The sequence below is a fragment of the Ochotona princeps genome, chromosome 9, assembly GCF_030435755.1.
Source record: "Ochotona princeps isolate mOchPri1 chromosome 9, mOchPri1.hap1, whole genome shotgun sequence".
NCBI classification, from domain to species: Eukaryota; Metazoa; Chordata; class Mammalia; order Lagomorpha; family Ochotonidae; genus Ochotona; species Ochotona princeps.
The window spans coordinates 48,687,183-48,714,384 of NC_080840.1; the positions used below are offsets into that span (position 1 = coordinate 48,687,183).

General features: G+C 41.0%; 1 protein-coding gene across 7 annotated transcripts in view; it reads right to left on the minus strand.

Moving 5' to 3' along the window:
- ASPH (aspartate beta-hydroxylase) overlaps positions 1 to 27,202 on the minus strand; it is a 201,655-nt gene that overhangs the window by 155,188 nt on the left and 19,265 nt on the right. For 5 of the 7 annotated variants that reach the window (XM_058668659.1, XM_058668660.1, XM_058668661.1 and 2 more), the window contains exons 2-3: positions 7,435 to 7,584; positions 4,230 to 4,298 (exon numbers count right to left, since the gene is read on the minus strand). In XM_058668659.1, the coding sequence (XP_058524642.1) occupies positions 4,230 to 4,298; positions 7,435 to 7,584 (219 nt within the window). Of the gene's footprint in view, positions 1 to 4,229; positions 4,299 to 7,434; positions 7,585 to 11,917; positions 12,004 to 27,202 lie in introns of those variants that run through there. The other 2 variants (XM_058668662.1, XM_058668665.1) reach the window with 1 other exon arrangement.

Below are 27,202 nucleotides of genomic sequence, written 5' to 3' on the forward strand. Positions count from 1 at the left end.
AACTTTCCTCTGCTAAAATATTAAGGACTTCCTCAAGAGAATCAATATTTTCATTACTGCCATCTTTGGTCAGGCCTACATAAGAATAAAGGAAGAGAGAAAGAGAAAATAAGGAGAGTAGTTAGGCTGAAAAAAAAAGAGGTTGAAGAAAGGTGATCTCAACAAGGATATGCATCATGTTCACAGTGGTATACAGAGAAGATTATTGAGAAGACAAAGAAATCGATGAAGATGCACAATTTCAACTCAACTCTCAATCATATATAGTGAAGAAAAGCCACCTGTGCTCAATTATCACCATTCCTATCAGTCCCTAAGCAGGCTGGGTTTCCTTGAATTAAAAAATTTATAGTTGAAAATATGACAAAGTTGTATCAAGCCAAATCAATAGTCAGGAATAGAAAAACTGACTGTCATGCAATGAGTAAAAGCAGTGTCAGAGAAAACAGACACTTCTGACAGGCTCCAGATTTGCTCAGCTAACGGTTAATTGTTATCGAGAGTTGATTATACAAACATTTATATATGTCAATAGTCACTGAAAATAGAAATGCTGGCTCTTCTTAAACTTTTTCTCTTAGGACTGCAAGTTAACTTGGGAAACTAAATTTAACATGGGCAGCGAGATTACTGTTTATAGCATCCACAGATTGGTATAAATGCTCTCAAATTATGTAACTCCAACTATTTTTAACAATGAAATTCAACATTACATTTATTAGCACCAAAACACTCTAGCAAATGACTCATGGTTCTGTATTTTTGACCAATAGTAAGAAATTACTATTAATGGTAATTCATTCTGCCTACTGATAAAGAAATTTAAATGAGGGCTTAGTTATTCATAGCAGGAACATTTCAAACTTCTCTCCCCTATCAACCCATGAAATGAGTTTCTTTTGTGTTCATAAAAACATCTCTTGTGTTTAAGTGCTGGTCCCAAAACAGGGCCATGAGATAAAAAGAAATCAAAGTGTGGATAGTCTTCATCAGTTCTTACTTTTCTCTTGTTTTTTCTTATGAGAAACTGGTAGGTCTCTTGGCTCCAGTTGATGTCAAAATTCTATGGATACTGCCAATCTACATATACACCAGGATTTCCTCATGTGGAGGAAGAAAAATAAGGTGATGGGTTCTAGTTGTAATGAATGCTGATACAGAGTTTTTCTAACTATAACTACCCCCTCAATCATTTGCGTTGCTCAAGTCTTTCATGCTGTTTAACTATCCACAATGAAGAGGCAATTTAAGAGATAATAAGAAAATTAACTGTTTTTAAAGATTATACTGAATTTTCTCCTCATGAATTAACACAATGGGAAGCACTCCCTGCAGGTATCATTTTCTGAAATTTTCAGCGATTTTTAGTAAATAACAAATGCTATGAACAGAAATTCGTATTGCCACTCAAATTTATGGGAATAACTTTCTTCTTCCCACCTTAGTACATGATTGCATATTTAGTATAAATGTCTTTTCTTATTTTCTGGTATTTTGTAATATAAGTATTCTGAGTAATGACTATAAAACATAAAACTTATCCACCCTCCTGTGTGGCAAGTGTGCAACAAATTTGCAAACGTGTTGGAACAAAATTGATTATCATGTCATTCTTAAAGCAAATGTGTTATTCCAAAGAGGAAAAGTTGTAGCCACATCTTGGGTGTGAAATTTCCTTCATAATGGCTAAGAGTGGGTCCCACCAAAATAGCAAGTTGTCAGCGCCTTTGGTTGGGCAAGTACCAGTCCCTTGCTCACATGTCTGTCCCAGTATGTGAACATTCACCGAGAGTCTAGTGACCATATGCTGGATCCCTTCTGAGTCCCACCCATACCTGATCTGGTACCAACCAGGTGTTGATCATGCAACAGAAAGACTGCCATGCAGTCCTTTGGTGGCATTACTCTAAGATGATGTTACTCTCAGCATTCAGTCCCTGGAACATTTTCCTGTTGATTTCATTATTTTAAAGAACACATTTCCAGGCAATATACTTCCAATAATCCACACTAAGATCAGAGACTTTTAGTTTTGGATCATTTGCCTACAAAAAATCACGTTATACAAACAAAAACAGGTTTAAGCATATATTCAAAATCTTTCAAAAGGGCATTGGCAGAAATGATAAAAGCAATGTTATCTATAGACTTTGATTCACTTGTACATATTTAATTGTTTTAAAATTTTATTTAACAAGTAAAACCTTTAAATGTAAAATCAATATGTAACTATGAATGTGTTCATGTAAACGTGAATGTGTTCATTTCCCCCACCTTGGTAAGATTTACATATATGCAGATTTAAGAATCTAGAAATGAAGTATGAAATCAACAGCAAATAAGAGAGTTCAACATATCTCAACTATTATGATAGCTACCAGATCAAGCTCTCTGCTAATCTCTGTGCTACTTCCTTCCTCCCTTCTTTGGTATTCCTTGTGCCTTAATCCAAAGCCAAACACGTAGGGTTCACACTGAACTTTTAAATTGCTCTCCAGTACAAATGTAGCCATGAAACCTGGCTTCTTTTGCGGTATATGTTCACTGTGTTTTCTCTTCCCATAGCCTCTCCTCAAATGCACAGAGCCTGCAAGTCTCTGTAAGCCCCAACAATTTCACCAGTAGCAGAAAAACAGCAAAATTTTCCAGCAATCTTACACATCAGAAAAGAACATCAGTTATAACAATCACATTAAAGTTGTATTTCATGCAGAGAATTGAACACTGTAGAAACAAGGGCAGAGGTGATAAATGAGCCTCACAGTTCACGTTTGCTTTGTTAATATCTTCACAACAGCCACAAGCCAACTGTGAAACAGTACATGCGTACAAGAAACTAGTTGACATATAGCTTGGCCTTGCCTTTCTCTGTGAAAATACTAGTGAAATCAACAAAGCTGGTTTTACCTCCAGCCCATACTTCTTATAAAAGAAACAAGTCATGATTTGACTAATGTATGTTCTGCTGCAAAAAGCAATTTTCAATGTTAAAATTAGTTAGCTTTTTAATGGCTGGTTAAAAATGTTAATGCGAATAATCACTTGAAGTCTAAAATACACCAAAAAGCTTTTAATATAAAAGTTTGCAGTAGAAATCAGTGTGTTCTCTACAAGAAACACAAACATGGTTGACATTTCCTGTAAACTTGACAGTAAGTTTTAAGACACTCTGTCTTTCTCACCCACCCAGGTGGACATCACTAAAAAAATGAATGAAGCTGGCCCCATGAAGTTATCTTCAAAACAAAGTTTTGGGCCAGCACTGTGCAGCAGCTAAAGCCACCACCTAGGCAACAAACCACTTGGCCACCTGTTTGGGTCCCACCTGTTTCACTTTGGATTCAGCTCCCTGCTAACATCCTGGGCAATGCAGCAGAAGATGGTTCAAATGTTTGGGCACCTGCCGCCCACATGCGTGACCCAAATGAAGCATCTGGCTTCCTCCCAGTGTAGGCCATTGTGGCCGCACAGGGGGTGCAGCAACAGATGGAACGTCTCTCTATATAAACCTGATTTTCAAAGTAAATAAATATTTTCAAAAATTTAAAAACTATAAAAGCTACACTATTCAGAATGCATCACTTTAATTAATGAAATAATCATTTAAGGATTTAATATTTTTAGAGAATTATTAGAAAATTCCACTAAGCTTAAGATAGAAAAAAACCTTTTAGGAAACTTTATAGTAAGTTTCCACCTCTAATTAGCAAAGATTAATTCCCACTGAGGAATCATTAAAAAACACATAAACTGAGATAAAAACTAAGGCATTACACTTAAGAAAGCTTAACTCTTTTTACCTAAAATTTATTGTTTTACAAGGAGGCAAATTTAATATGAAAGTTTCATTGGTGACGGATGTCACAGCTGCCAACTTTTTTTTATATCCATAACTACATAAACAGTATGGTAAAGAAGAATTTGTGTCATTATTTGTCTTTACTCTATTAAGCTTTGCATATAATACCACATCATGCCCAGCGGTCTTCTATGATTGGATATTGATTTATCATGTATTGCGCTACAGCAAAGAAAAAAAATGCTGATTAATAGGACAAATACAAGTCTCCCAGTCATATTAGCTAAAATTTATTTATTAAAATTAGCACTATCTTTTCCAGTTATCCTTTTGTAAAAGTAAGTACAATTGACATAGATATTACTAAAGCAATACCATTGTTTTTCTTCCAGTTTTTACCATTACCAAAAACAACAAAAAATGTACTTGCCTAGCAAAACTTTGGCATCATCCACATCAAAATCTCCATCTCCATCGGCATCATAGACACCTAGTTTTCCTACAAGAGGAGAGAAATGAAGAGTACATGAAAAAAATTAAGAATGTATTATGATTGCAGTACTGTCCGCCAGACATACACATGACCAATCAAAGCAATACTCCATTCTTTAGTCCCGCATGAGTGACACAGAAACTGTCAACCTGAACATGAGAAGTAATTCACACAGCAAGTCACTAAACTTGTGCCTAAGAAGTTCTGAGAAATGTAACTGAGATGATATTGCCCTTACTGTTCTAACCACTTCAGAATAATTTTTTGTTATGCTACCAAAGACACAGTTTGGTAAAAATTTTAACACACACACACACATATAATACTGACACGTTTCTAACAAGAAGTTTTATGTTTCTGAAGTATCACATTATCAATATCTGAAGCAAACATCAAAATCGACTAAGCCTCAAATAAAGACTACATGGAAATCAATCTACAGAGTATTGAGTACTAAAAACAATGGGAAATAAATTTACATTTTGTAGTAAATTTTACATTTGTATAATACAACAGAAATACCTTGAATCAGCCTTAAAAATATATAAAGTTCCCACCTGAAAATAACACATAAAAAAAACAGCAGGCTTCCTAAAATTACACAGGGAAACTTAAGATTACCCTACTTAAGAACTTCATTAGTGCTGGCCATCTACTCCTAAACCGCTCTGCTGTGAAGACAGTTCAAGGCCTTGGCTCCTCTAGAGCAGCTAGGAAGCTCCGGAACCTTCCCTGCTCTGTCCTCTGGAGCACTGCCACATCTAGCATTTCAAATGAGTCCTCTGCATTCAATAACCAAAAAAGCATTCTAAAGTCAATATGGTTTCTAATTCATCATTAAGCAATGACTATGAAGAAGCACAGGGTACAGGAACATTGTAAACGGCATTCACAAATGAATGCATCAAATTTGATTCCCACTGCTTTAACACATAGTACATCCAAAGGTTGCTTAAGGGCAAGCAGAAACTTTGGCACAGAACAACTATGACCAATTTCACCTTCTCAAAACCCCAGCTGTGTTTAGGTAATCAGTGTTCATTCTTTAGATGTCAGATTTAGAAAGCACATAAACAATAAAAGTGATAGTGTTAATGGAAAAGTCGGAACATTATGATTTGAGTTGCTAAGGAAATTAAAAGGACAGATCAAGGGCACACACAGAGTACAGAACTGAAACAACGCTAAGTAGTTAAAAAATCCCATCCTTCCTGACCCACTCAGAGGGGAAATCAGTCCCGCATTTACAATCCTTGATATAAGTGATCATGACATTAGCAAAATATGGATGAGGACTTACTTACAAGGGGGAGGACCATCTGGCCTGTAGACCAAATAAGGCTAGAAAAATCATTTGGTGTGACCCTGCCAAAGCAACCTCTGGTGGGACTCAAAATTCAAGGAATCCATAGCAGGCTAATTTTCAAGTTGGTAACTGTATATATGTCTGTAAATTATGTTAGAAGTGCCCACATGGCTCTAGGCATAAACAAGGTTCCCCACTGCTGATACACACACTGACAGACAGACAAAAAATGCTTCTACAACAGCCTACCTTGGAGTACCTCTGATAAGTTATAACGGAAGTCCTTTGCTTTGGCTGCATGCACGTAAAAACACGAATATCATTACTAAAGGTATAAATACATTAAATCTCTCCTTTAACATGATACCCCTAAAACATTTCATTATAAATAAACAGAAGTACAGATCTTTTTAGAAGTTCACCTTCACACTAAAATTGTCCCTAGTTGTCTATGAGTATATCCAGAGACACTTTCCTTAGAATGATTTTTCAAAAACCCACAAGGCAGAAAACATGTGAATGCATTTTATTTTTTATTTTTGCCTCCCAGCCCCTAGAGGGACAGGTATAATCTGCCAACTACAACAGAGGCAGGCGCAGGAGGTTGGAGAGAAGGGAGCGGGTCTTGTAGGCAACTTTTCTAGTGACAGGCCCATGTCTTCTACTGGATTATTGAAGTTGAAGGCCAGTATTCACAACAGGCAGAAAATGGAAGCAATCTAAAAGCCCACCTCCAATGAACAGGCAAGCAAAATGGAGCACATCCATACCACTGGCAATCATTCAGCAATGAGATTTTGAACAAAAAGCAGACAAAAAGGTCACGTGTTATATGATTCCCCTAAAATAAAATGTCCAGGATAGGCATAACAACAGATCCAGAGATACAAAAAGCAGATTAATGTTTGCCAGCAAAGGCAAGGAAGTGGAGGACTAGGTGTTTGGGGGAAAAGGACAATAGAAATATTCTGGAATTAGATGAATGACAATGTTCTCATGATAAATGTGTCAGAGCTATGAAATTCATTTTCAAATATTTATAATATTGAGTTTCAAATTATATGAACTGTATCTTGATTTTATAGGAAGATTTTTGATTACATGGGGGAAAATGAGGATTGTGATTCCAAATATTATAAAGAACTGTTAATGCAACTAATTTTTTTAAATTGGAGAGATTATAAAGAAAGAGAAAGAATAGTAAAAGGGATTAACTGTCAGAAACTCCACGGCAACCTCCTCAGAATACCACATAGACCACACACCTACACACACAGACTCACATCCTCCACACATTTCCATGCCAGCACAAACCCAAATATCCCAGCATTCACCATCTGCATGCACTCGCATCCCAGCACCTATAAATGCACATGTCACACTCATACAACCTATCCCAACAACAACACAGACATGCACATGCATACAAACAGCCCCACTGCAGCAGACACTAAGGAGTTTGCATTGAAAACCATAAGGAAGAGTTTTGGAAACTGTTATTATCATCCGTTAGGGCATTCTTAAATAATTTCAGTGGTTCATGATCAAATAATTTTTAAATTTATAACATAACAAGCTTGAATGGACATTACAAAGTACCACATGGAGTGAGAATGAATAGTGCTTGTACAGTCTCTTTCTAAAAATATGTACTATTCTTCATGTTTAAAAGCTCAGGTACTACAAAATAACATGTTTCTTATTCTCCTTCTATCCTTACCCTATTGAGAAGCACTGAAAGGCTCCAGAAATGAATAGCACTGAGAAGTGACCACATCTAAGGATGTCACTTGCCCTCATACAAATTCACCAGAGAAACCACATCACGGTCCTTACCTAGCACTTCCTCGTAATCAACAAGCTCAAACCAAACAACAGCTACTGACGTCCAGACGCCAAGCAATGCGATGACCATAAACCATGTGAAAAATGAGCTTCCAGAAAGTCCTCCTTTCCTCCCATTCCTGTGTCCGCCATGCTTTGGATCTGTAATATAAATGTAAAAGGTCATTATAGAAAAAGAAAATACTTTTCTGAACAATTGTCAGATCATTTTAAAAAGTTTTCACTTAAATTCTTAAGATATATTGCACAAAGTAAGGACTTCAATAACAGAAAAAGATCTGCTTACACTCAACACCTATGTCTTAAAACCCTACACTTCAAATAATGGAAGAAATAAGCCACTAAAATGTTAACTAATGAATATTAAAAAGCACGGGCTTATAGAAGATGCCTATTCTCCATTTTACACTTCTTGTCAAAACTGTGTGAATAAAATCTTCAAGTTCAGAACATTTTAACTCAACATAATCATATAGAAAGGCATGTTCCTTTTATCAACCCTCATTTCTATTGACTCTTAAGTTCTCCATGAAATGTCCTACACCCCAGCCTACCCTTTCTACTCTTTCCCCTTTTAAAAAAAAATAGAAGAAAAGAAAAGAAAAGAAAAGAAAAGAAAAAGCCTATCTCCAAAACCACTCCATCTTCTTGTTAAGTGGGAAGAAGAAAACCATAGAGAATAGAGGGGACAAAAGGCAACTGGAAAGCAAATCAATGCATTCTCACCACTGTGCAAGGGCCACAGATGTCTCAGCAAAGGCTCAGTTAGAAGTGGCCTCAATGCAGGAAATGGCTTTGTCAACAGCTGTCCACCAAGTATCATCTGTCACATCTGAGCTGCCTTCACACCCCCTCTATTCTTCTGGGAACATTCTCCTTACAGCCAAATATACAGCTATGGAGGTTGGGACAGGCTCTGTGGCATACAGAGTATGCTAAACTTCCTTCTACAGTGCCAGCATCCCACATGGATGCTGGTTTGTGTCCCTGCCATTCCACTTTGAAGGCAGCTCCCTGCTTCTACGAAGAAAGCAGCGAAAGATGGCTCAAGTGCTTGTGCCCTGCACCTATGCAGGAGACACGAAAGCAGCTCCCGGATCCTGGCTTTAGATAGGCTCAGCTGCAGCTGTTGAAACCATTAGGGAAGTGGACCAGTGAATGAAAGTTCTCTCTGTGTTTCTTATTTACTCTGTAACTGCGTTTCAACTAAAAGTAAAATAAATCTTTATTTAAAAAAAGGAAAAAAAAACCCTACAGAGGTCAAGTGTGAGTAGCAAAAATTTAGTTAACACTATACTTAAAATGGAAGATCACAATAATTTTCTGTTAAAAATGAAATGTGATAAGTCAATAACTAAAAAAGATATTTTGTATCTAAAAAATGGCATCTAAGAAAAGAAAGTTTTAGCAAACCAGATAGAAAAGCAAGACACATCTGTGCCCTGTAGCAAGCCAAATCTCCATATAGCGCATTCCTGTGCTTAGCTGCGCATGCTTCTGCAGAGGCCATTCCTCCATGTCTGTGAAACTGTTCCTCCCACTGCAGAACACTGGGTATTCCTGGCTCCCCTGGCGCCCAAAGGCAAAACATGCCCAGATGTTTCCACGTGTCCCTGAGGAGGGCAGCACCTGGCTAGTAACTCCTGTGGGTATGGACAGGAATAGCTAACAGTTTTACGGAGGGAAGACTCAGCGATTCAGCCAACTCCCTAGACAAGCTTGGAAGAAGGAAAACACATTCTGACTTCTACGGTCCTAAGTTCCTTCAGGCACGCTGTGTGTGCCAGCTGACACGGTTTCGAAAGCTCCACTTGCCCTCATCTCGCACCTGACCTCTGACTTCCAGTCCATTTCCAGCTTCAGAATGGAACTGATACGTTTTCAGCAGTTCACATTCAGAATATACTACCAATGAATACCTCTGAAATAGTAAAATTCTCTTGTACAAAAATAACTACATTTTTAAAAACAGCCTCTAGATCAATCTTTCAAAGGAGGGGCATAAAAATTCAACCAATATAAAGCAGGTCTGAGTGAGTGTGTGTGTGTGTGTGTGTGTGTGTGTATACACAACAAATTGATACACCTGTATGTGTGGATAGAAACATAATTAAAATATACACATATTCTTTTTTTTAAAAAAAAGATTTTATTGTTATTGGAAAGCCGGATATACAGAGAGGAGGAGAGACAGAGAGGAAGATCTTTCATCCGATGATTCACTCCCCAAGCAAGCTGCAAAGGCCGGTGCGCGCCAATCCGATGCCGGGAACCTGGAACCTCTTCCGGGTCTCCCAAGCGGGTGCAGTGTCCCAAAGCTTTGGGCCGTCCTCGACTGCTTTCCCAGGCCACAAGCAGGGAGCTGGATGGGAAGTGGAGCTGCTGGGATTAGAACCGGCGCCCATATGGGATCCCGGGGCTTTCAAGGCGAGGACTTTAGCCGCTAGGCCACGCCGCCGGGCCCATACACATATTCTTAAAGACAAACTCATAACATATGGATACACAGCACAGAAAGCCAAGTGGTGGAAGGCTGCCATGGGACAGAGGTTTCGAAGCCTATTATTGTATCATTACACTACTACCAAATTTTGAGAATGAAACAAATGTATAACCCATCTTAGATTTCCATCCAAAATCATTTTTATTAAATAGATTCATCACTTTCAAGTCAATATTACCTACCTGGAATACCAAATTGCTAGTGCTATTTTATTCATCTCTTTATAATGTCAAATAAAAAAAAAAGACATTAAAGACATTACATTATTACTGTGAATATTTAACCTTTTACTATTACCAATTTCATAAAGGAACAAAAAACCTACTAAATTATGGAGTCCTTCTTAAAACATCATGTTTAGCAAAAGTAGAAATACATGCTACTCTGTGAAAATACTATATCTAGTCTCAAAGGACAAATCGATTTTTAACCAAACTGAAGGAAGCACAGTAAGACAAACGCTTTGAGAAGGCTCAAAACTCCCTAAGCAAACCTGAACCTAGCCCTTTGCTCCAATCGTATCCCGGAAAAGTATTTACTAACTGCCCCAAATTTCTATGATCGGAATCAATCCACGAGCCTTTCCGTCCATTGCTTGGCTCTATGTTCAACCTGCAATTGTGTAAGTCAAAGGAAGCTTTATTGTGGGGGAGTGGTGTCAAAAACATGTTAAGAATGTGATTCAGTTTTCCATATTGTCCCATGAAAGTACCAGACTTCCAAGTCAGAAAATGTTCCTGCGTATAAACAAATACGATGATGGAATGATAGTCCCAGGAGTCCAAAATAAAGAATCTCCAAAAATAGAGAACAGGCTAAGGACAACAGGTCATTTTATTTACTTGGTTAAAAAAAGAAAAAAAAACAGGAAAATGTATACAGCAACACAAAGAGCTGACAGCTACCAAGCCTACCTACTACTGACTGAATTACAAATCAACTGTTTCTAAATTTTAGCTGTCACTATGCTGCATTTCGTATTGATTCAGAGTGTCTTTGTTTAGTTTTAAGAAACCCGAAAACATGACAAGCAACTCATCAAGCATTATTTTTCCATGCCTGCATGGGTCCCTTTGGAAATCAAGGCCTGCCGGTTCAAAGCAGATCAGAATTAACAGGTGATTTCACTTTATTATGTGGATTATCTAATCCAGGGAGGAAGGAAACACATCCTTAAACAACTAAAAATCAGATGCACACTCATACTCATCAGAGGTAAATGAAGCACTGTCTCAGTCTAGCCAACTGCCCCAATCTAGCCTGTTAACTACTCAAAGTGGAGGTGTGCCCATTCTCCATTCCCGGGGAGAATCCTTTCTGTTCCTTAGAATATTAGAGGTGGGGACAATTCCATACACCCATTGCTCTTTTCTTACAAAACTATCAATAGCACAAGTAAACGCAGGCCGCTTTTAGCAAACTTAATGATCTCACAAAGGAATGTGAAAACATGCACCAAAAAAGTAAATGAAACACATTACTAAGGAACAGCTAAAGGTTAATTATTCAGCTTTAAAAATATAATTTTTCTGTCTTTCCCTAGCAATTTATTATCTGCTTCACACAAACAAAAAAATAGGCCAATTTCCATATATGGTCTTTGCTTGAATCAATTATATCTGATTAAATTTATTTGCTATCATTTTAAATGAACTTAAATACATACTTTATTTATTGTCCTAGCACTTCAAAAAAGTGCTAGGAAGACTCCTAGCACTTTTTTGAAGTTTGTAAAAATACAATCTGTTAGTAAAACAAACTTAAAACATAGCTTTAAGACGCCAAAACATACCAGATTACAATTAGTCCAAAATTTCAATTACTGTGAAAAGTCATTATTTCTGAGAATTTAAAAACAAAAAAAATCAATCAAAGTGGTTAGCCAAAAATGTAAGGCAGCACAAAAGCTAAGGTTAAAAGCTGTCAGCTGGATCCAAAACCATTTTTAACCCAAACAACAAAAACTGATACCTTTATCATCAGCCATTTTTTATTTCTTCAATCCATGAATAATATATACTAAAGAAAAAAATCAAAATGCTCCCAGCAGATATGGTACAGGCCACATGTCCTTCCCCACCAGAGCTTCAGAATGGCCCACCCCCACACCGCAGGGCCTCTAGAACTGAAATTGGACCTGACTGCAAACAGTGCTCACCAGTTATTTTTAGAGGCTTCCTCCTTGTGGCCAAAGTCTGCTAACCACTCAGGCTGCAACGCATGCCTGACACTGCACCCTTTCTCCCACTTGAAGCATTCCTTTCCTAGTCGGTCCTGGCTCCCAACTCCAACCCTTAAAAAGATGAAGCACGCCAGATGAAATAAGATGGAACAAATTATGTTACCAGTTTCATTCTTTTGAAAGTAAGTTTAATGAACTGAACCTAAGCACCAAGGCATTCAAAGTTAAAAGGAATCTTGATACATAACATGTGGCCCCAAACTCAGACACAGCTTGAGCTAATCCTCCATCAAATTAGACATCTCTAAGATGAGACAGTACTTTATTTGAATGAAGCAGAACCAAAAAAGAAATCAAATTAGTAAAGGCCCTAAAATTCTGATTCCCAGGCATTACTATGCCAGGAGTACTTCCTCCATAGGCAAAAAATAAAACACACAACTGTTTAACTAGAGAAGGAAGGAGGGAGGCCTGGGAGTGAAGAGAGAGGCGGGAAGGGACAGGGGAGACCTGAGGAAAGGGAACCAGAAAGGGTAGCCATTTAGGGAGGCCGGAGATTCTACATCACACATAGGTATTTTTCAACTTCTCCTTTACCCCAACTCCCAAAGAGGCTCTTCTGGAAAATAAAATCAGTCCAATTTTAAAACCATTTTTCACTACCTAAGATTAGCAGTTGACAAAATTCATTAAAACTTTGATTAGGATCTTAAATTAACCTAGCACACATAGTATCTAGAGCAAAGCAACAGGTTTTCAAAGTTGTTTGTAAGTCCTTCATTTTCTCACTCAAATCTAGGGTACTTTGGGGAAATTAAACATCTTTAAGTGCCCTGACAAGGAATCAGCCATCCATGGTAGCAATATTTCATTGCCCAACTAAGGGCAGAGTGAACCATGGGGCAGGGTCAAGTCAAGAAAACTGAGGGGTGTCCCTGGCGTCCCCGACCATGTGGTTTTGTCCCCATTACTTTACTCCAGGATTTGTCCCACAAAAGCTAGTGCTTGTCACATGATTCAGTGAGAGTGAATCCCTGGTAGACAGCTCAAGATGATCTAACTCCCATGACCATACAAATTCATTAGAAAAATATTCTGGAAGCTGTCTTTCTTTACACTGTTTCTGGAGGCAGAGTGAGAGTGACAAGTGACCCCTCCTGGGACAAGCAGAAACTAAGTCACTGCATCTTACGGTGGACAACCTTGGAGGGGTTCAGACTCTCAGAGCTGGCTTCTCTTCTCAGGTTCTCCACTACTTTCATTTTGGGGGAAGTCCTCAAATGTCTGGGCCTGATTCTGATTAAAAAAAAAAAAAAGTCTCTTGCCATGCAAATGTTGGTAGAATTTACCCATGCAACAAATTTTTTATTGAATTACTCAGAATTAGAGCAAAAATCTTGTCTCTTCCAATTCATACTTATTTGCAAAGTCACAGCTGTCCCTCCCCACAATCTGCTCTGCCACCAGGCTTTCTTCTCTTTACTGACCTGCCCAACACCAGCAACCTTCTAAAGGGCAGATCTGTGGCCAATATGTGCACTGAGACAAGAGCCACATCTATCAAAGCTGAATATACTTCAACCCCAAAGCTTCTTTAACAGAGCTCCCAATAGTTGTCCAGAACAAGTCCTTATCACAAGTATTTTTACCCGTAGTTATTTTGATAAAATGTCTTTCAAAATGACAATGGCATGCTTGCAATTTTAGACTGGGTGACGAGGAGAACCTCTCTCCTAAATATCATTCAGTTTGTTCACAGCTTTATGGGAAAAAAAATTTTTTTTAATCTGAAGTCTAAGTAACCATCTTCTACAACAACTCATTTTTACAGTTAAGAATGCTAACAAGGTATGTCTTAAAAATCCCAGAGGAGCAACCAAGTAATATTAACTATCCCTTTTAAGTGTTTCTGGGACAGTGACTCTCAGGTCCAATAAAAAAATTGAAAAAAGTGCTCTTCTGAAGCTATTAATAGCAGCCTGACACCACCTGAGAGCAGGAGAGCCAGAACCCAGGTTCAGAGTCAAGGGCTTTACCTCGCTCCAGAAACCTACCAAGGGAAAACTCACCAGTTCCCTCCTGGGTCAATGCTGAATGCTTCTTTCCCCTCATGCTCCATCACTAGCCACTTACACAGCAAGGGTCCTAAAACTGAGTACACCGGTCACCCACCAAAGGCTAGATAAAACAGATTCTGGCCCTACCCTAGAATTTCTGGTCTTGTATTTCTGGAATAGGATCCAAGAAGGTGCATCTCTAAGCCCGAGGCGATCTGATGCCCCTGGTCTAGCTCCCACACAATGAATACAATAGCGCACCAGCTGTCCTTCTCCAGGGACAGAGGAAGAGGAGGAACTCAGCTCTTTCACACATCTTTTTAGAAAAGAATATGATAACAAAAACAACACAAATCTATTCTTGATAGAGACTGGCTGGTTAGGATGCATAGAGCTCACACTCTCATGCCCGGATGCAATGCCAGGTCCTGGTGTCTTAGTCCAGCTTCTTGTTAATACAGACGCCAAAAAAGCAGCAGTGGTGGCTCAGAGGATGGTGTCCCTGTCTGTTTTCTTGGTTATTACCTATATCCCTTGTCCAATACCAGCTTATGCAGGCATTTGGAAAGTGAACCAGTAGATCAAAGTTCTATCTCTCATCCTCTTGCATTCACACAAACAAACAAAAATCTCCATTTCCCTGGAGTCTGTGGCATGCAGTTCTACTGCCTTCCACTGGGTCTTATCACTACTGGCTGTCAGCTCCAGTGGCACGCCAGCCCCATCCCACATCCAGTGAAATCTGCAGCTCAATTCCAGGGAGGGCCGATGATTTCCATGTCAATTCCTAGTTCTAACCTGACAAGTTCTTTCCCTCCAGTCTTCATACCCAGGAACTTATCTCCTTCCATTCTGCCCAGCACTCTCCTTACCATACATCTAGTGTTAAATCCAGACTCTTCCCTCTTCCTAACCACAACCTGATTTTGGCTGGAATATTTCTTAACTCTTCCGGCACACCAGAACCCAGCAAAGAAAGCTCTATTTGGTCCCATTTATAAGGGCAACATGATATACTAAACAACAGACTCTTTTTTTTTAAGATTTATTTATTTTTATTACAGAGAGGAAGATCTTCCGTCCAATGATTCACCCCCCAAGTGACCACAATGGCCGATCCAAAGTGAGGAACCAGGAACCTCTTCCAGGTCTCCCACACAGGTGCAGGGTCCCAAAACTTTGGGCCATCCTGTGCTTCTTTCCCAGGCCACAAGCAGGGAGCTGGATGGGAAGTGGAGCTGCCGGGATTAGAACCGGCGCCTATATGGGATCCCAGCGTTCAAGGCGAGGACTTTAGCTGCTAGGCCACACTGCCGGGCCCAACATCAGACTCTTTAAAACAAATCATAAAACTGAATCCAGATAGGGTACCCAAACCAAACACAAGCAAATGAAACCATACTAGCTCTCAGTAAATCACCAGAATTCTCACAGTAAGAAAGCTCAGAAAATGTTAAGTTCTATGGCTATGTATCATATAGCATGAAAACACTCTTTGATCACAAACTTCCATTTCCAGCTTATTTATTTAATCATTTCTTCTGGAACTCTACAGTTCTGCTGCCTTCATACTTCCCCCATCCCCTCTTCACCTCCTCTCTTCACCTCTTTCTGTGTGCATCTTAGAGTCAAAGTTCACCACGTAAGTTACACCCTTGACTCGGCACGCTCCTTGAAGAGCATTTCTGTCCCAGAGACTCCCTCTTCTCCCCAGGGCACATGGAATGGAATAAGGAACAGAACGCTGCACAGCCAACCTCAGCATGGCCTCAGTTCTGCCAGTGAATCAGTGAATCCCACCACCTTTCTCTAGAAGACTCATTTTCCTCTCCTCTGCAATGACTATTTCCAACTTACCCACACTGAAAGTCTTCTTACACTCAAAATCACTATTGTTGTTTCACAAAGGAAACAGGAAACTGTTAATGACCCAATCAAACACATTCGAACTTCCCTCTTCCCAGCTACCTGCCACTCCTGACTTCCTCTTCAGATTCCCACTCCCCAGCCTCAGTATCTTTCCATCTCCCTCAACCCTGTGGCCAGCCCTGGCTCTGTCTTTCTTAGCGTCATCATAGAAGAAATTCTTAACACAGTTGATAACCACTTTGGTTTCCTAACTTCCCATTCATAACCTGTAGGCTGCTATCTGGCCTCTGCACCTGACTGTCGCTGGAACAGCACAACTGTGATGTCCCTGTCATTCAACCCACAGGACATTTTCAGTGCTCATGCCACAGGACCTCCACAGCAGATTCTCCCTTCTTCGTGAACATTCTCTCCCCTTCGCCTTCACTACTCCAGGGTCCCCTGGTGTTTGTCATCTCCCTTGACGGCTCAGGTTCTGTTTTCTTTGCTGTCTCATTCTCCTTGCTTTCGCACTGAAGCGTGGGAGCTTCACAAACCTTTGACCTATATAGCCTCCCTGGCTGATTGCAGCTGACACTTGCACAACCTCAACTCTGCTCTCCTTTCAGTTCCAAAACCCCAGATCAGACCAGTCTCAACATTACATCTGCATGACTAATGGAAACCTCAAACTCAGGACATCCACAACAAACCATCAGCCCTCCCCCTCGCCTCTTCAGGTTTGCATCTCAGGAGTAATTTCGTGAAGCCAGGCACTGAACCAAAACATGTGGGATATACTCTTTCCTCTTCCCAAACTCTCATCTCACCAGGAGTTTCTCCATATGGATGACACAAATGGTTAGTCACAACCTCGCTCAGATCTGGATTCTCCTGAGACCTGACCACCCTAGTCTACATTTTTATTTTCATGATTTTTAAAAGATGTATTTTTATTGGAAAGTCAGATTTACAGAGAAAAGGAAAGACAGAAAGATCTTCCGTCTACTGGTTCACTCCCCAAGTGGCCACAACAGCAAAGCTCAGCTGATCCAAAGTCTGGAGTCAAGAGCTTCTTCTGGGTCTCCTATGTGGGTGCAGGGTCCCAAAGCATGGGCTGTCCTCCACTGCTTTCCCTGGCCACAAGCAGGGAGATGGAAGAGAAGTGGAGCAGCCGGGATATAAACTGGCGCCCATGTGGGATCCCGGCGTGTACAAGGCAGAAGACTTTAGCCAATAGGCTACAGTGCCGGGCCCACATGATATTTTTAAAAAGTGTTTTTGTCTCAGGATGAAAAAGAGCAAAACCTGTCTCAAGTCTCCCCAGTTCCTGCCTCTCACCTGTGACACTCCAATCTGAGTTATCTTCATCTATGCTACTCTGGCAGCTTAGTGGAACCCTTTGGCTCCACAGAGCAATTTTTCAACTCAAGTTCTTTATCACTACCTGTTAGAACAAAATCACCCATGGCTTCACAGAACTCTCTGAGTAAAATATAAAATCTTCAGTGTGGCCTGTAAGACTCTGGGTCACGGCCCCAGACTCCCACTTCAGCCTTAGTGTGTTGACATTTCCCCCAGGTTGTCTAGACTCCGGCTGCAGACAAACACCACGCTCCTTCCGGTGTCAGGCTCTCTGCCCAGGATGCTCCCCCTTTCAGGATGTCAACACCACCACACCACCACATGCTCCTTGGGCAGCCAGCTCCTGCTCACACCACCTCCTCAAGGAAGCCATCCCACTACCCCAGCAAGCCCTCACTGCAGCACGCACTGCTCTCTCACAGCACTCTTACATTGGAATGTACACAGTTAGTTATTAATCACTTTCACCTCTGGAATGTAAGACACATGAAGTCTAGGTCTGAATCTGCCTCACTCATTACTGTATTTTCCTGTACCCAACAGGAACTCAAAAACCCTTTGAAAACAAGTGATTCCTTCTTAAATGTGTAACCAAATCTTATCCTGCTGACATTTCAGAAATAAGGGAGGAAATTTGGATTTTTTGGATTTTTTTCTTCAACTCCATGAATTTATGAATTTTCTTTCTTTAAGAGGTAGAGAGACAAAGAAACAGAAAGAGGTACCATCTGCTGGCTCACTCCTTAAATACACACACAGGCAGAAGGAAGCGGAGATCCAGGCATTTAAACAATTTCTCCAGGTTGGCAAAGTCTCAACTACATGGGAGACAGGACCCCAAGTACTTTGGCAACCACCTGCCTCCTCCCAAAGGGCACATCAGCAGGAAGTCGGCCTTATGAACAGAGTCAGAATGTTAACCCAGGTACTCCACTCCAATATGGGATGTGGGCATGCTAAGCAGCATCCCAACCAACAGGTCAAACACCTGACTTAACATCAACTTAAGGACTTAAAATTAATTCATAAGAGGAAGAGACCAACAATAGTTAAGACAGCGAAACATCAAAAATGAAGGCCATGAATTCCCAAGCTCTGGACACCAACTGGTCAACTATCAACTTTCCACAGCTCAGATAAATTCTTTCCTGCTCCATCCAGGGTGACTGACATATGGGCTGAACATGAGTAAAGTCAGGCAGGAAGGACTCTACAACTTCCTTCCTCTGTTGCACCAGCCAGAGATCTACCACTACTGTCTTGACTGGCCCTGTGTGGACAAGGTATAATAGCTGCAAAAATGACAAGGGCCCCCACTAGGTCTTAACATATTAGTAAACAAAAGTGACAGTGCCAGCAATACTCAACTACATCAGCTTCTGGGTACTTTCTGAAACTCTTGTTATTCCTTAGAACCCCTCCCCCCCCCGCCCCCACTGGTGCAACTGCTGCCCTAGCATAGCCTAGGTTTATCCTAATGCTGACTGGCTGCAAAAAAGAATGATGGGCTCAGAACATGAGTGCACCAACCCCATCTCAGGAATCTGCATGGTGCTGACCTTACTAAAAATGTTAACAACGTCTCATAAATGGCAGCTGATGTCACAGGTCAGTTCTTCAAGCCAGGTCCCATGAATCAGTTCTTTGATTAGTTCGCCAGACAGAACATTCAATACAGAAGACTTCATCTAATAGGAAAACCAGTGCCCTGGGCTAGTCATTGTCCAAATATGTGGACAATAATACGGTGTTCAAAATTCAATAGTTTCCTACTGGCCTGAGAGAGAAAAAAGGATTAAAGAAAGATGACTTATGATATCTAGTTAGAATCTCTGAGATGGCAAAAGTTGTCACAATGAACAAAAGTTCTTTCTTCAAAACTAAAAATAACTAGAAAAATCCTGGAACTACTCTTTTAACTTAAATTCACAGCAATAACAGAAGGCCACAAAGCCAGCTTAACCACCACTGACTTATATAGCTGTGTCCTGGGTGATGTTTCTAATCTCACTGGCCATGCAGGCCATCTGGGGAGTGAACCAAGAGACAGAAAATCTCTCTGCCTCTGACCTTGTAAGTTTGTCAATAAAATAATGCTTTTAGGGGCCAGCATGATGGCTCAACAGGCTAATCCTCTGTACGCAAGTATCAGCATCCCATATGGACACCAGTTCATGTCCTGGCTGCTCCACCTCCCATCCAGCTCCCTGTCTACGCTCTGGGAAAGTCTGTGGGATGGCCCAAAGCCTTGGGACTCTGCACCCATGTGAGAGACCCAGATGAGGATCCTGGCTTTAGACTAACTCAGTTCCAGCCATTGTAGCCATCTGGGAAATGAACCAGGGGATGGAAGATCTATTTCTTTGCTTTCCTTCTCTCTGTAAATCTGCCTTTTGAATAAAAATAAATAAATAAACCTTTTAAAAATGTGCTCTTATACATGTCTGAAAATTGACTTCTTAGACAATTATCATCATAAACCAAATGGCATTTTATGAAATGTTTAAGACACCACTCGGTATTCTCATATCTTATCCCAGAATGAAGAGAATCAAATTCTGGCTCCATTTGCCTATCCACTGTCTGAGTTTCAAAGAAATAGGTGAAGCTCTGTCTTGGGTTCTGTGAGTTATTCTAGTAAACTACTGAATCGCAGAGGTGGTTGTAGGAACCTTTAAATTTATGGTCAGTTGCTCTGAAGTCATAGTGGCTAAAACTGCAGCTTGTATCTGAACTGAGAACAGTTAAGGGAACTGTTCCTGCACACTGTACTGTAAGCCAAGCTCCCAATGGAAATCATGGCCAATTAAATGGCATCAAACAGTCTTTTCCCCAAAGCTGCACAGACTGCAACCTGGCTACACACATGGCCTCACTGTAAAGCACACATCTTGGTCAAGCACTAAAAAACTGCATTTCCACACTGAGTTGGAGTTCCCAACTAGCTTAGCAAGTATAACCACTCACTTATGAATTGCAAACACCCTTGTCTAAAGGGAAATGAGGAGGACTATAAAAGAATTTCTACCAAAACCAAGGGTGTCTGGAAGGCACCTTGCTTCTCATTCCACAGTGGATGTCTACTCAAGTGAGGGGCCTAGTGGCCTAACAGGTCTGGCTAAGACAAGCAGGGAGGGTGGCTGCACAGCAAAGGAACCAGCTTGAACTCCCAGCAAAGTGTCAGTTTCCCTTGAATGGAAATGGGCAGTAAGTAAATACTGGTTTTGTACCAACCTGCTAGTACCTCATCCAGAGCACTGATAGGCAAAGGATCCTCAGGAGGGAGAGCGTGCGGGTTCTCTATCAGAGTAAAGCCTGGGGAAGGAACAGAATGCCATGGAGAAGGTCCTTAGGCTCTTCCCAAAGCATTCACAGGCTGTACTTGGGCACCTGTATCTTACAGATAACTGCCAGTTAACTGACAGGGAGAAGACTCTGACATCACAGGTCCTGCAGTGGAAGACAGGCTCTTCCTGCCTCAATGCTCCTAAGAAGCCGAAGCCTGGAAGAGGCCAAGAGAGCACAGCCCCAGTGGTAGAGTACAACTATTTCATCACTGCAGGCCACTCCTTCCCTGCCACAAAAAGACATAAATTTTGCACTGAAAATGAGATCAGCTCTAAAACAGAGTTTCAAAAACAAGGCATGACTGGGCTATTAAGGAATCTATCCCAGAGATGGCCAAGAGCATCTGCTACGCAGAGGACCGGGAAAAGGAATCTGGCCCAACCACACACGCAATGGTGAAGGAACATGATGCTACTTTATATTAGGAGCTTGTCAGAGAATAAAATGTACTATAAAATGCACTCTCAAGACAAGCTCAGTCATAGGAAACTGCCAGTATTTGACCATATTCTACCCCTAAAAATAACTATTAGATTGCACTGAAATGAATGTATGAAGTGAATGAAATGAGACTATTTTCTTAATAGCTTACTTTGAAAATTTTGAAACACATAATCAGGATAAAAGAACCAGGAAAGAGCAGATATCCGTAGGCTTATCATTTAGACTCTGCTATTAATATCTTACACTGCATATGGCACATCTATGTATCTCTCTAAATGCTTCCATTAATGCAATTTATCTGTGTAACATTTTTAAAAAGAGAAAGAGAGGATCTTCCATCCACTGGCTTATTCTTCAAACACCTGTAATGACCGGGGCTGAATTAGGCTGAAGTCAGAAGCTGGAAAACTTATCCAGGCCTCCTTCGTGAGTGGTAGGGACGCAAGCCATTAGACCATCTTCACCTCCTTTCCCAGGCTATTTAGCAGGTAAATGGATCAGAAGTGGAGCATCCGGGTCTCCAGCAGGCACTCTGACATGAGATGTTCACACTGCAGACAGCAGGTTCATCCCCAATGCTACACCAAAGGTTCTAGTAAATTACTGAGAAGAGTACAGGTCCCCTAAATACTTCATCTTGCAGTATTACACCACATTTTTTATAGGTTTTAAACTGAAACTTACAAAAACTGAACTATATTAATGCAGGGCATACATTCCCTGAGTTTTAAGTACATACTGCTGTGATCCAAATTCCTAAACACTATCCACACTATCCAAGATATTAGCACTTAAATAATTAGAACATAGGCATTCTCAGGGCCCTTCCTATACACCCCATCCTCAGAGACAGTTCCCTTGGCTTACTTCATTTTTACTATAAATGTATCAACACTGACCTGGTTTAAATAAGGACCAAGTCTGTTCCTGGGTTGGGAGCTTGGACCTCAGTATGGTGGTGTAGAATATTTAAGAGCTGCAACTTAATGGCAAGTCCTTAGGCTAATCTGAGAGAGGATACACTTGAAACTATGGGAACCCAAGCATAGTATAGATTACTGTCTCCCTTACACATTTATTCCCACCATAATGTCACCAGCTAGATTCTCAACAGAGGCCAAACCAAAGGGGCCATTCAAGCTGGGACTAGACTAAGTTTTTTTTTTTTTTTTTTTTTTTAAGATTTATTTCTTTTTATTGCAAAGTCAGATATACAGAAAGGAGGAGAGACAGAGAGTAAGATCTTCCATCCAATGACTCACTCCCCAAGTAACCGCAACAGCCGAAGCTGAGTCAATCCAAAGCCAGGAGCCAAGAGCCTCTTCTGGGCCTCCCATTTGGGTACAGGGTCTGAAGGCTTTGGGCCGTCCTCAACTGCTTTCCCAGGCCACAAGCAGGGAGCTGGATGGGAAGCAGAGCCGCCGGGATTAGAATCGGTGCCTATATGGGATCCCGGTGCATTCAAGATGAGGGCTTTAGCTGCTAGGCCACTGCGCTGGACCCCAGACTAAGTTTTTAATCTCTTTTGCTTAGAAAGTACCCAGCTTCAAGTATTTTACTACAATAATGAAAAGGGAGCTACTAAACAGTCTAATATGTACACTTGTCTATATAAAGATCCTCTTACTAAATTATATTCCTGAAAGAATCATGCAAATCAACTGTAGCAGTAATTGGTTCCTTTCCATTGTATAGAAATATTCCACAGTATATAAATGGGAATACATATGAATGTATGAGTGTATCAATAGATGGGTAGTTAGATCTATACACACACAGTAGACCAGATTGTTATCCACTTTCCTACTGGCAGAAGCCTAAACATTTTGCAGTCTAAATATTCTTTTTTTTTTTTTGGAAGATTTTTGTATTCTTGTTGGAAAGGCAGATTTACAGAGAGAAAGATCTTCCATTCACTGGTTCACTGCCCAAGTGACCACAATGGATGGAGCTGAACTTATCTGAAACCAGGAGCCAGAAGCTGCTTCTGTTTCTCCCATGTGGGTGCAAGGGCCCAAGGCTTTGGTCCACCCTGTAGGTTTTCCCAGGCCAGAAGCAGGGAGCTGGATAGGAAGTGGCCCACAGCAGGACACAAACTGGCACCCGTATGGGACCCCGGCAATGTGTGGATTTAGCAATTGAGCCATTATGTTGGGCTCTAAATAAATATTCCAAGAATATTCTTGAACAAGAATACTATCAATATATGGAGATCTGAAATTCTTGCTGGATATTAAACCTCAGAGTCAAAAGTTAATGGTACTGGGTCCGGCAGCGTGGCCTAGCAGCTAAAGTCCTCTCCTTGAACATGCCGGGATCCCATATTGGTGCTGGTTCTAATCCTGGCAGCTCCACTTCCCATCCAACTCCCTGCTTGTGGCCTGGGAAAGCAATCAAGAATGACCCAAAGCCTTAGGACCCTGCACCCATGTGGGAGACCCAGAGGAGGTTCCTGTCTGCTACCTTCAGATCCGCACAGCACCGGCCATTGCGCTCACTTAGGGAGTGAACCATTGGACGGAAGATCTTCCTCTCTGTCTCTCCTCCTCTCTATACATCTAACTTTGCAATAAAAATAAATAAATCTTAAAAAAAAGTTAATGGTACTAAAATGGCAAAAAGTGTATCAAATTGTAATATTTAAAAGGTGGGCCTATTCCTACATGCACACAGAGGATATGGAAGTCCCTCAGAGCCTGCAGAGAACATCTGGTACCACAGCAGAGGAAGGAGGGCAGAACAAATCAGACAGCTACCTCAACCAAGCAGTAACAGCAAGTATCTGGGCGAATAGAGACTCTTATGGTTGACTTTGTCAGCCAATGGAAGTTGGAAGGATTTCTTCATCTTTGGATCAGTGAGATTAACAGCATTTCAGAACTATTGAAACTGCTTGAGCAGAACCCTCAGAACATGCTCCACATTGGGGACCCTGGGTTGATATCAGGTGGTTGTTCCCCATCCCTGGGTTTTGAGGCAGTTGGGAGGCCTAAGCAAGGTATCTCCTCTTATCTGGCCCCTGCCCTCAGATACAGGAAGAAAAAAAAAAGAAAATGTGTAAACAGTGGTCTCACCCACTTTCCCCTAATCCTCCACCCTTCTCACCCTGATCAACTATGTAAATATTATCAAAAATAAAAATCAAAAAAAGAAAGACAGTGTGCTATTCAGAGGCGCTGCCGTCACCGAGGGCTATGTACTTGGAAGGCGGTTCTCTCCAGATGGTCACTATAAAATCCAAGTTGGGCTCAGCTTCTGTCTGTTTCATAGATCACCATGTAAGCCTCTTCCGACACACTACCGAGCACCACCACCTACTGTCCTTATCACAGGCCAAACCAATGGAAACACCCGACCACGCACTTGTACCTCCAAAACTGTGGGAATTAACTGATGTTATAAAGTTAGATACTTCATTTGAGGAAGAAAAGCTAACCAACACACAGGAGATACACAATTCAATATTAAAACATTTTTGTAGAACTATTCTCAAAGTAGTTATATCATCTTATGTACTCAGCAGGAACAACCAACATTTGGTGGTTTCAATCTTTTAAGCTTTAGTCACTGGTGAGTTTACAGTACAGGTTCAATGAGGTTTCCACGTGTACTCCCCAGAGAACCAACAATACTGAATACTTTTGTCATGTGCTCATCAGCCACCTATTTCTCTTTTTTTGTAAACTACCTGTTCAAATATTTCACACATTTGCCTATTTTCTGAAATTGAACTGCAGGAAATCTAATTTTTTCTCATTCTGTGGCTTTCCCATTTCTTTTGTTTTTTTTCTTTTATCTATTTAAGAGGCAGACAGACGCAGTGCTGTTACCTGCTGGTTCATCCTTCAAATGTCTGCAGCAGCCGGGGGGGGGGGGGGGGGGGTCAGGCTCCAGCCAGGAGCCAGGAACACCAGCTCTTAAAGCATAACCTATTACCTCCAGGATGCACACTGGCAGGGTGCTGGAGTCAGGAGTGTATCTGGAACCTGCAGATGGCAGACATGTTCCATATTCATTCTCTTTTAAAAAGTTCATTGCATTTGACATTCTTGAAATTTACATTATATGGAAAATTCAGTAGGCTGGGAACTGGTACACGAATTTGAATAAGCCCTTGTTTTATGGACCTCAGTAACATGAAATAAATGAATATGTAAACTACATTATCTTTCATGTGTTCTCCAATTCTAAACTTCATGATTCCAATGCAAAAAGTTCAATGCCCTAAATTAAGTGACCAGATGGTTGCAATGAGAAGAAAACCAAACACTTTCATCTGTGAGTGTTCCTTTTTCTAATCTATAGGAAAATCTCTCTTTGTTTCTCTCTCTCTCTCTCTCACACACACATATTATAGACAACAACAGAGTTTCTTGATATGGCCTGACATCTGTGTTCATAATTAGAAATTTTAAAATAATTTAGAAGCATGATATCAAGAATTTAAGGCCATATGTGTGATGGACAACTTAGAAGACTATTATTAAAATAATTTGGGGACATTTGAATATGGGCTTTACTTCAGTAACAGCAACACTTAATTTACACATCCTGAGTAAATCATGCCACTGTGATTTCTAGGGGGCATTATCTTTACTCATTAAAAAAAAACAAAAAAAGTACAAGCCCAGTAGGCAAGTCATGGGGACTCCCGTGCTAGACCTCTGCTCCTGCTGTTGAGCATGTGAGCTATAACTGGGGGCAGACCAGGCTAGGAAGGGATACAACACCTGTTGGTCTAATGTGAACCAGTTAGGGGGAAAGCCAGGCTGGACTAATTGATTCTTCCCACTGGTGCAGGTATGACCCAGAGTAAGGGCAGGTGGGTTGGGCTTTGCTGCAGCATCAACTGGCAAATGTTAAGTCCTGTTGAGCTAGACTGCAGAACCACCTGGAGAGTGCAAGACCCACGTCAGGGAGTGGGTACAATGGGGAGGCTGTGGGCACCTCTCTGATGGGTTGCAACTCCCACTGGTTAGCAGAGGATAGGCCTAGTTGGACAGGCGATGGCACCCACTGGCATGAGTATGGGCTGGAGAATTGAGTCGGTTGGGCTGAGTTAGGATTCAGTGCTCAATGATGTACACAAAATCGAAATGGGATGTAAGACAGATCAGACCAGTCCACTACACATACTAGCAGGCACAGAAGCCAGAGCTGGGGACAGTCTAGTTGGGGTAATTGGCGGTCACTCTGACTGGGCTGCTCTGTTACACGTGAGGGCCGAGTGTGTGGTGGACAGGGCAGGGCTAGGCCGCAGTACTTATTGATTCGCAGAGGAAGAAGGGGAGAACAAATTGATCAACTACCCCAGCAAAGCCTGACAACTAATTCCTGGGCAAATGGAGACTCTGAGGTGGACTATGTCAGCCAATGGAAATTGGAAGGATTTCTTTATCCTTGGATCAGCAACAGTAACAGCATCTCAGAACTATCAAAACCACTTGGGCAGAACCCTCAGAACATGCTTCACATTGGGGTTCCTGGGTCCATATCAGGTGGCTGTCCCCCGTCCCTGCATACTGAGGCAGTTGGGAGGCTGGGCTTGGTGTCTGACCTTGTATCCTTCCCTACCCCAGATACAGGAAGGAAAAAAAGAAAATGTGTAAACAATGGTCTCACCCACTTTCCCCTGATCCTCCACCCTCCCTACCCTGACCAACTATGTAAACATCATCAAAAATAAAACAAAAACAAACAAACAAACAAAAAACCTCCAACTTTTAGGAATACTTGTACTGGTGTATCCTGACCAGGCTGTGTCTATTGTAGAACTGGTTTCATATTTTTAATACCATTCTGTATAAAAGTATTGCTGTAATCTGAACACGGAGTGCATTTAATTAATAATGGTGTCAGCACCAATTCAATTTGGTTTGCGGTCACTTCTGTGCCTACATGTGAGAATGGTCTTGCTCTTAGGCAAAGTATGGTCAGGAAATGGCGCATCTGGCCTAACAGTAAAGACACCCAACAAGAAACCAGCAGCCCGTATCTGAGTGCCTGTGTTAG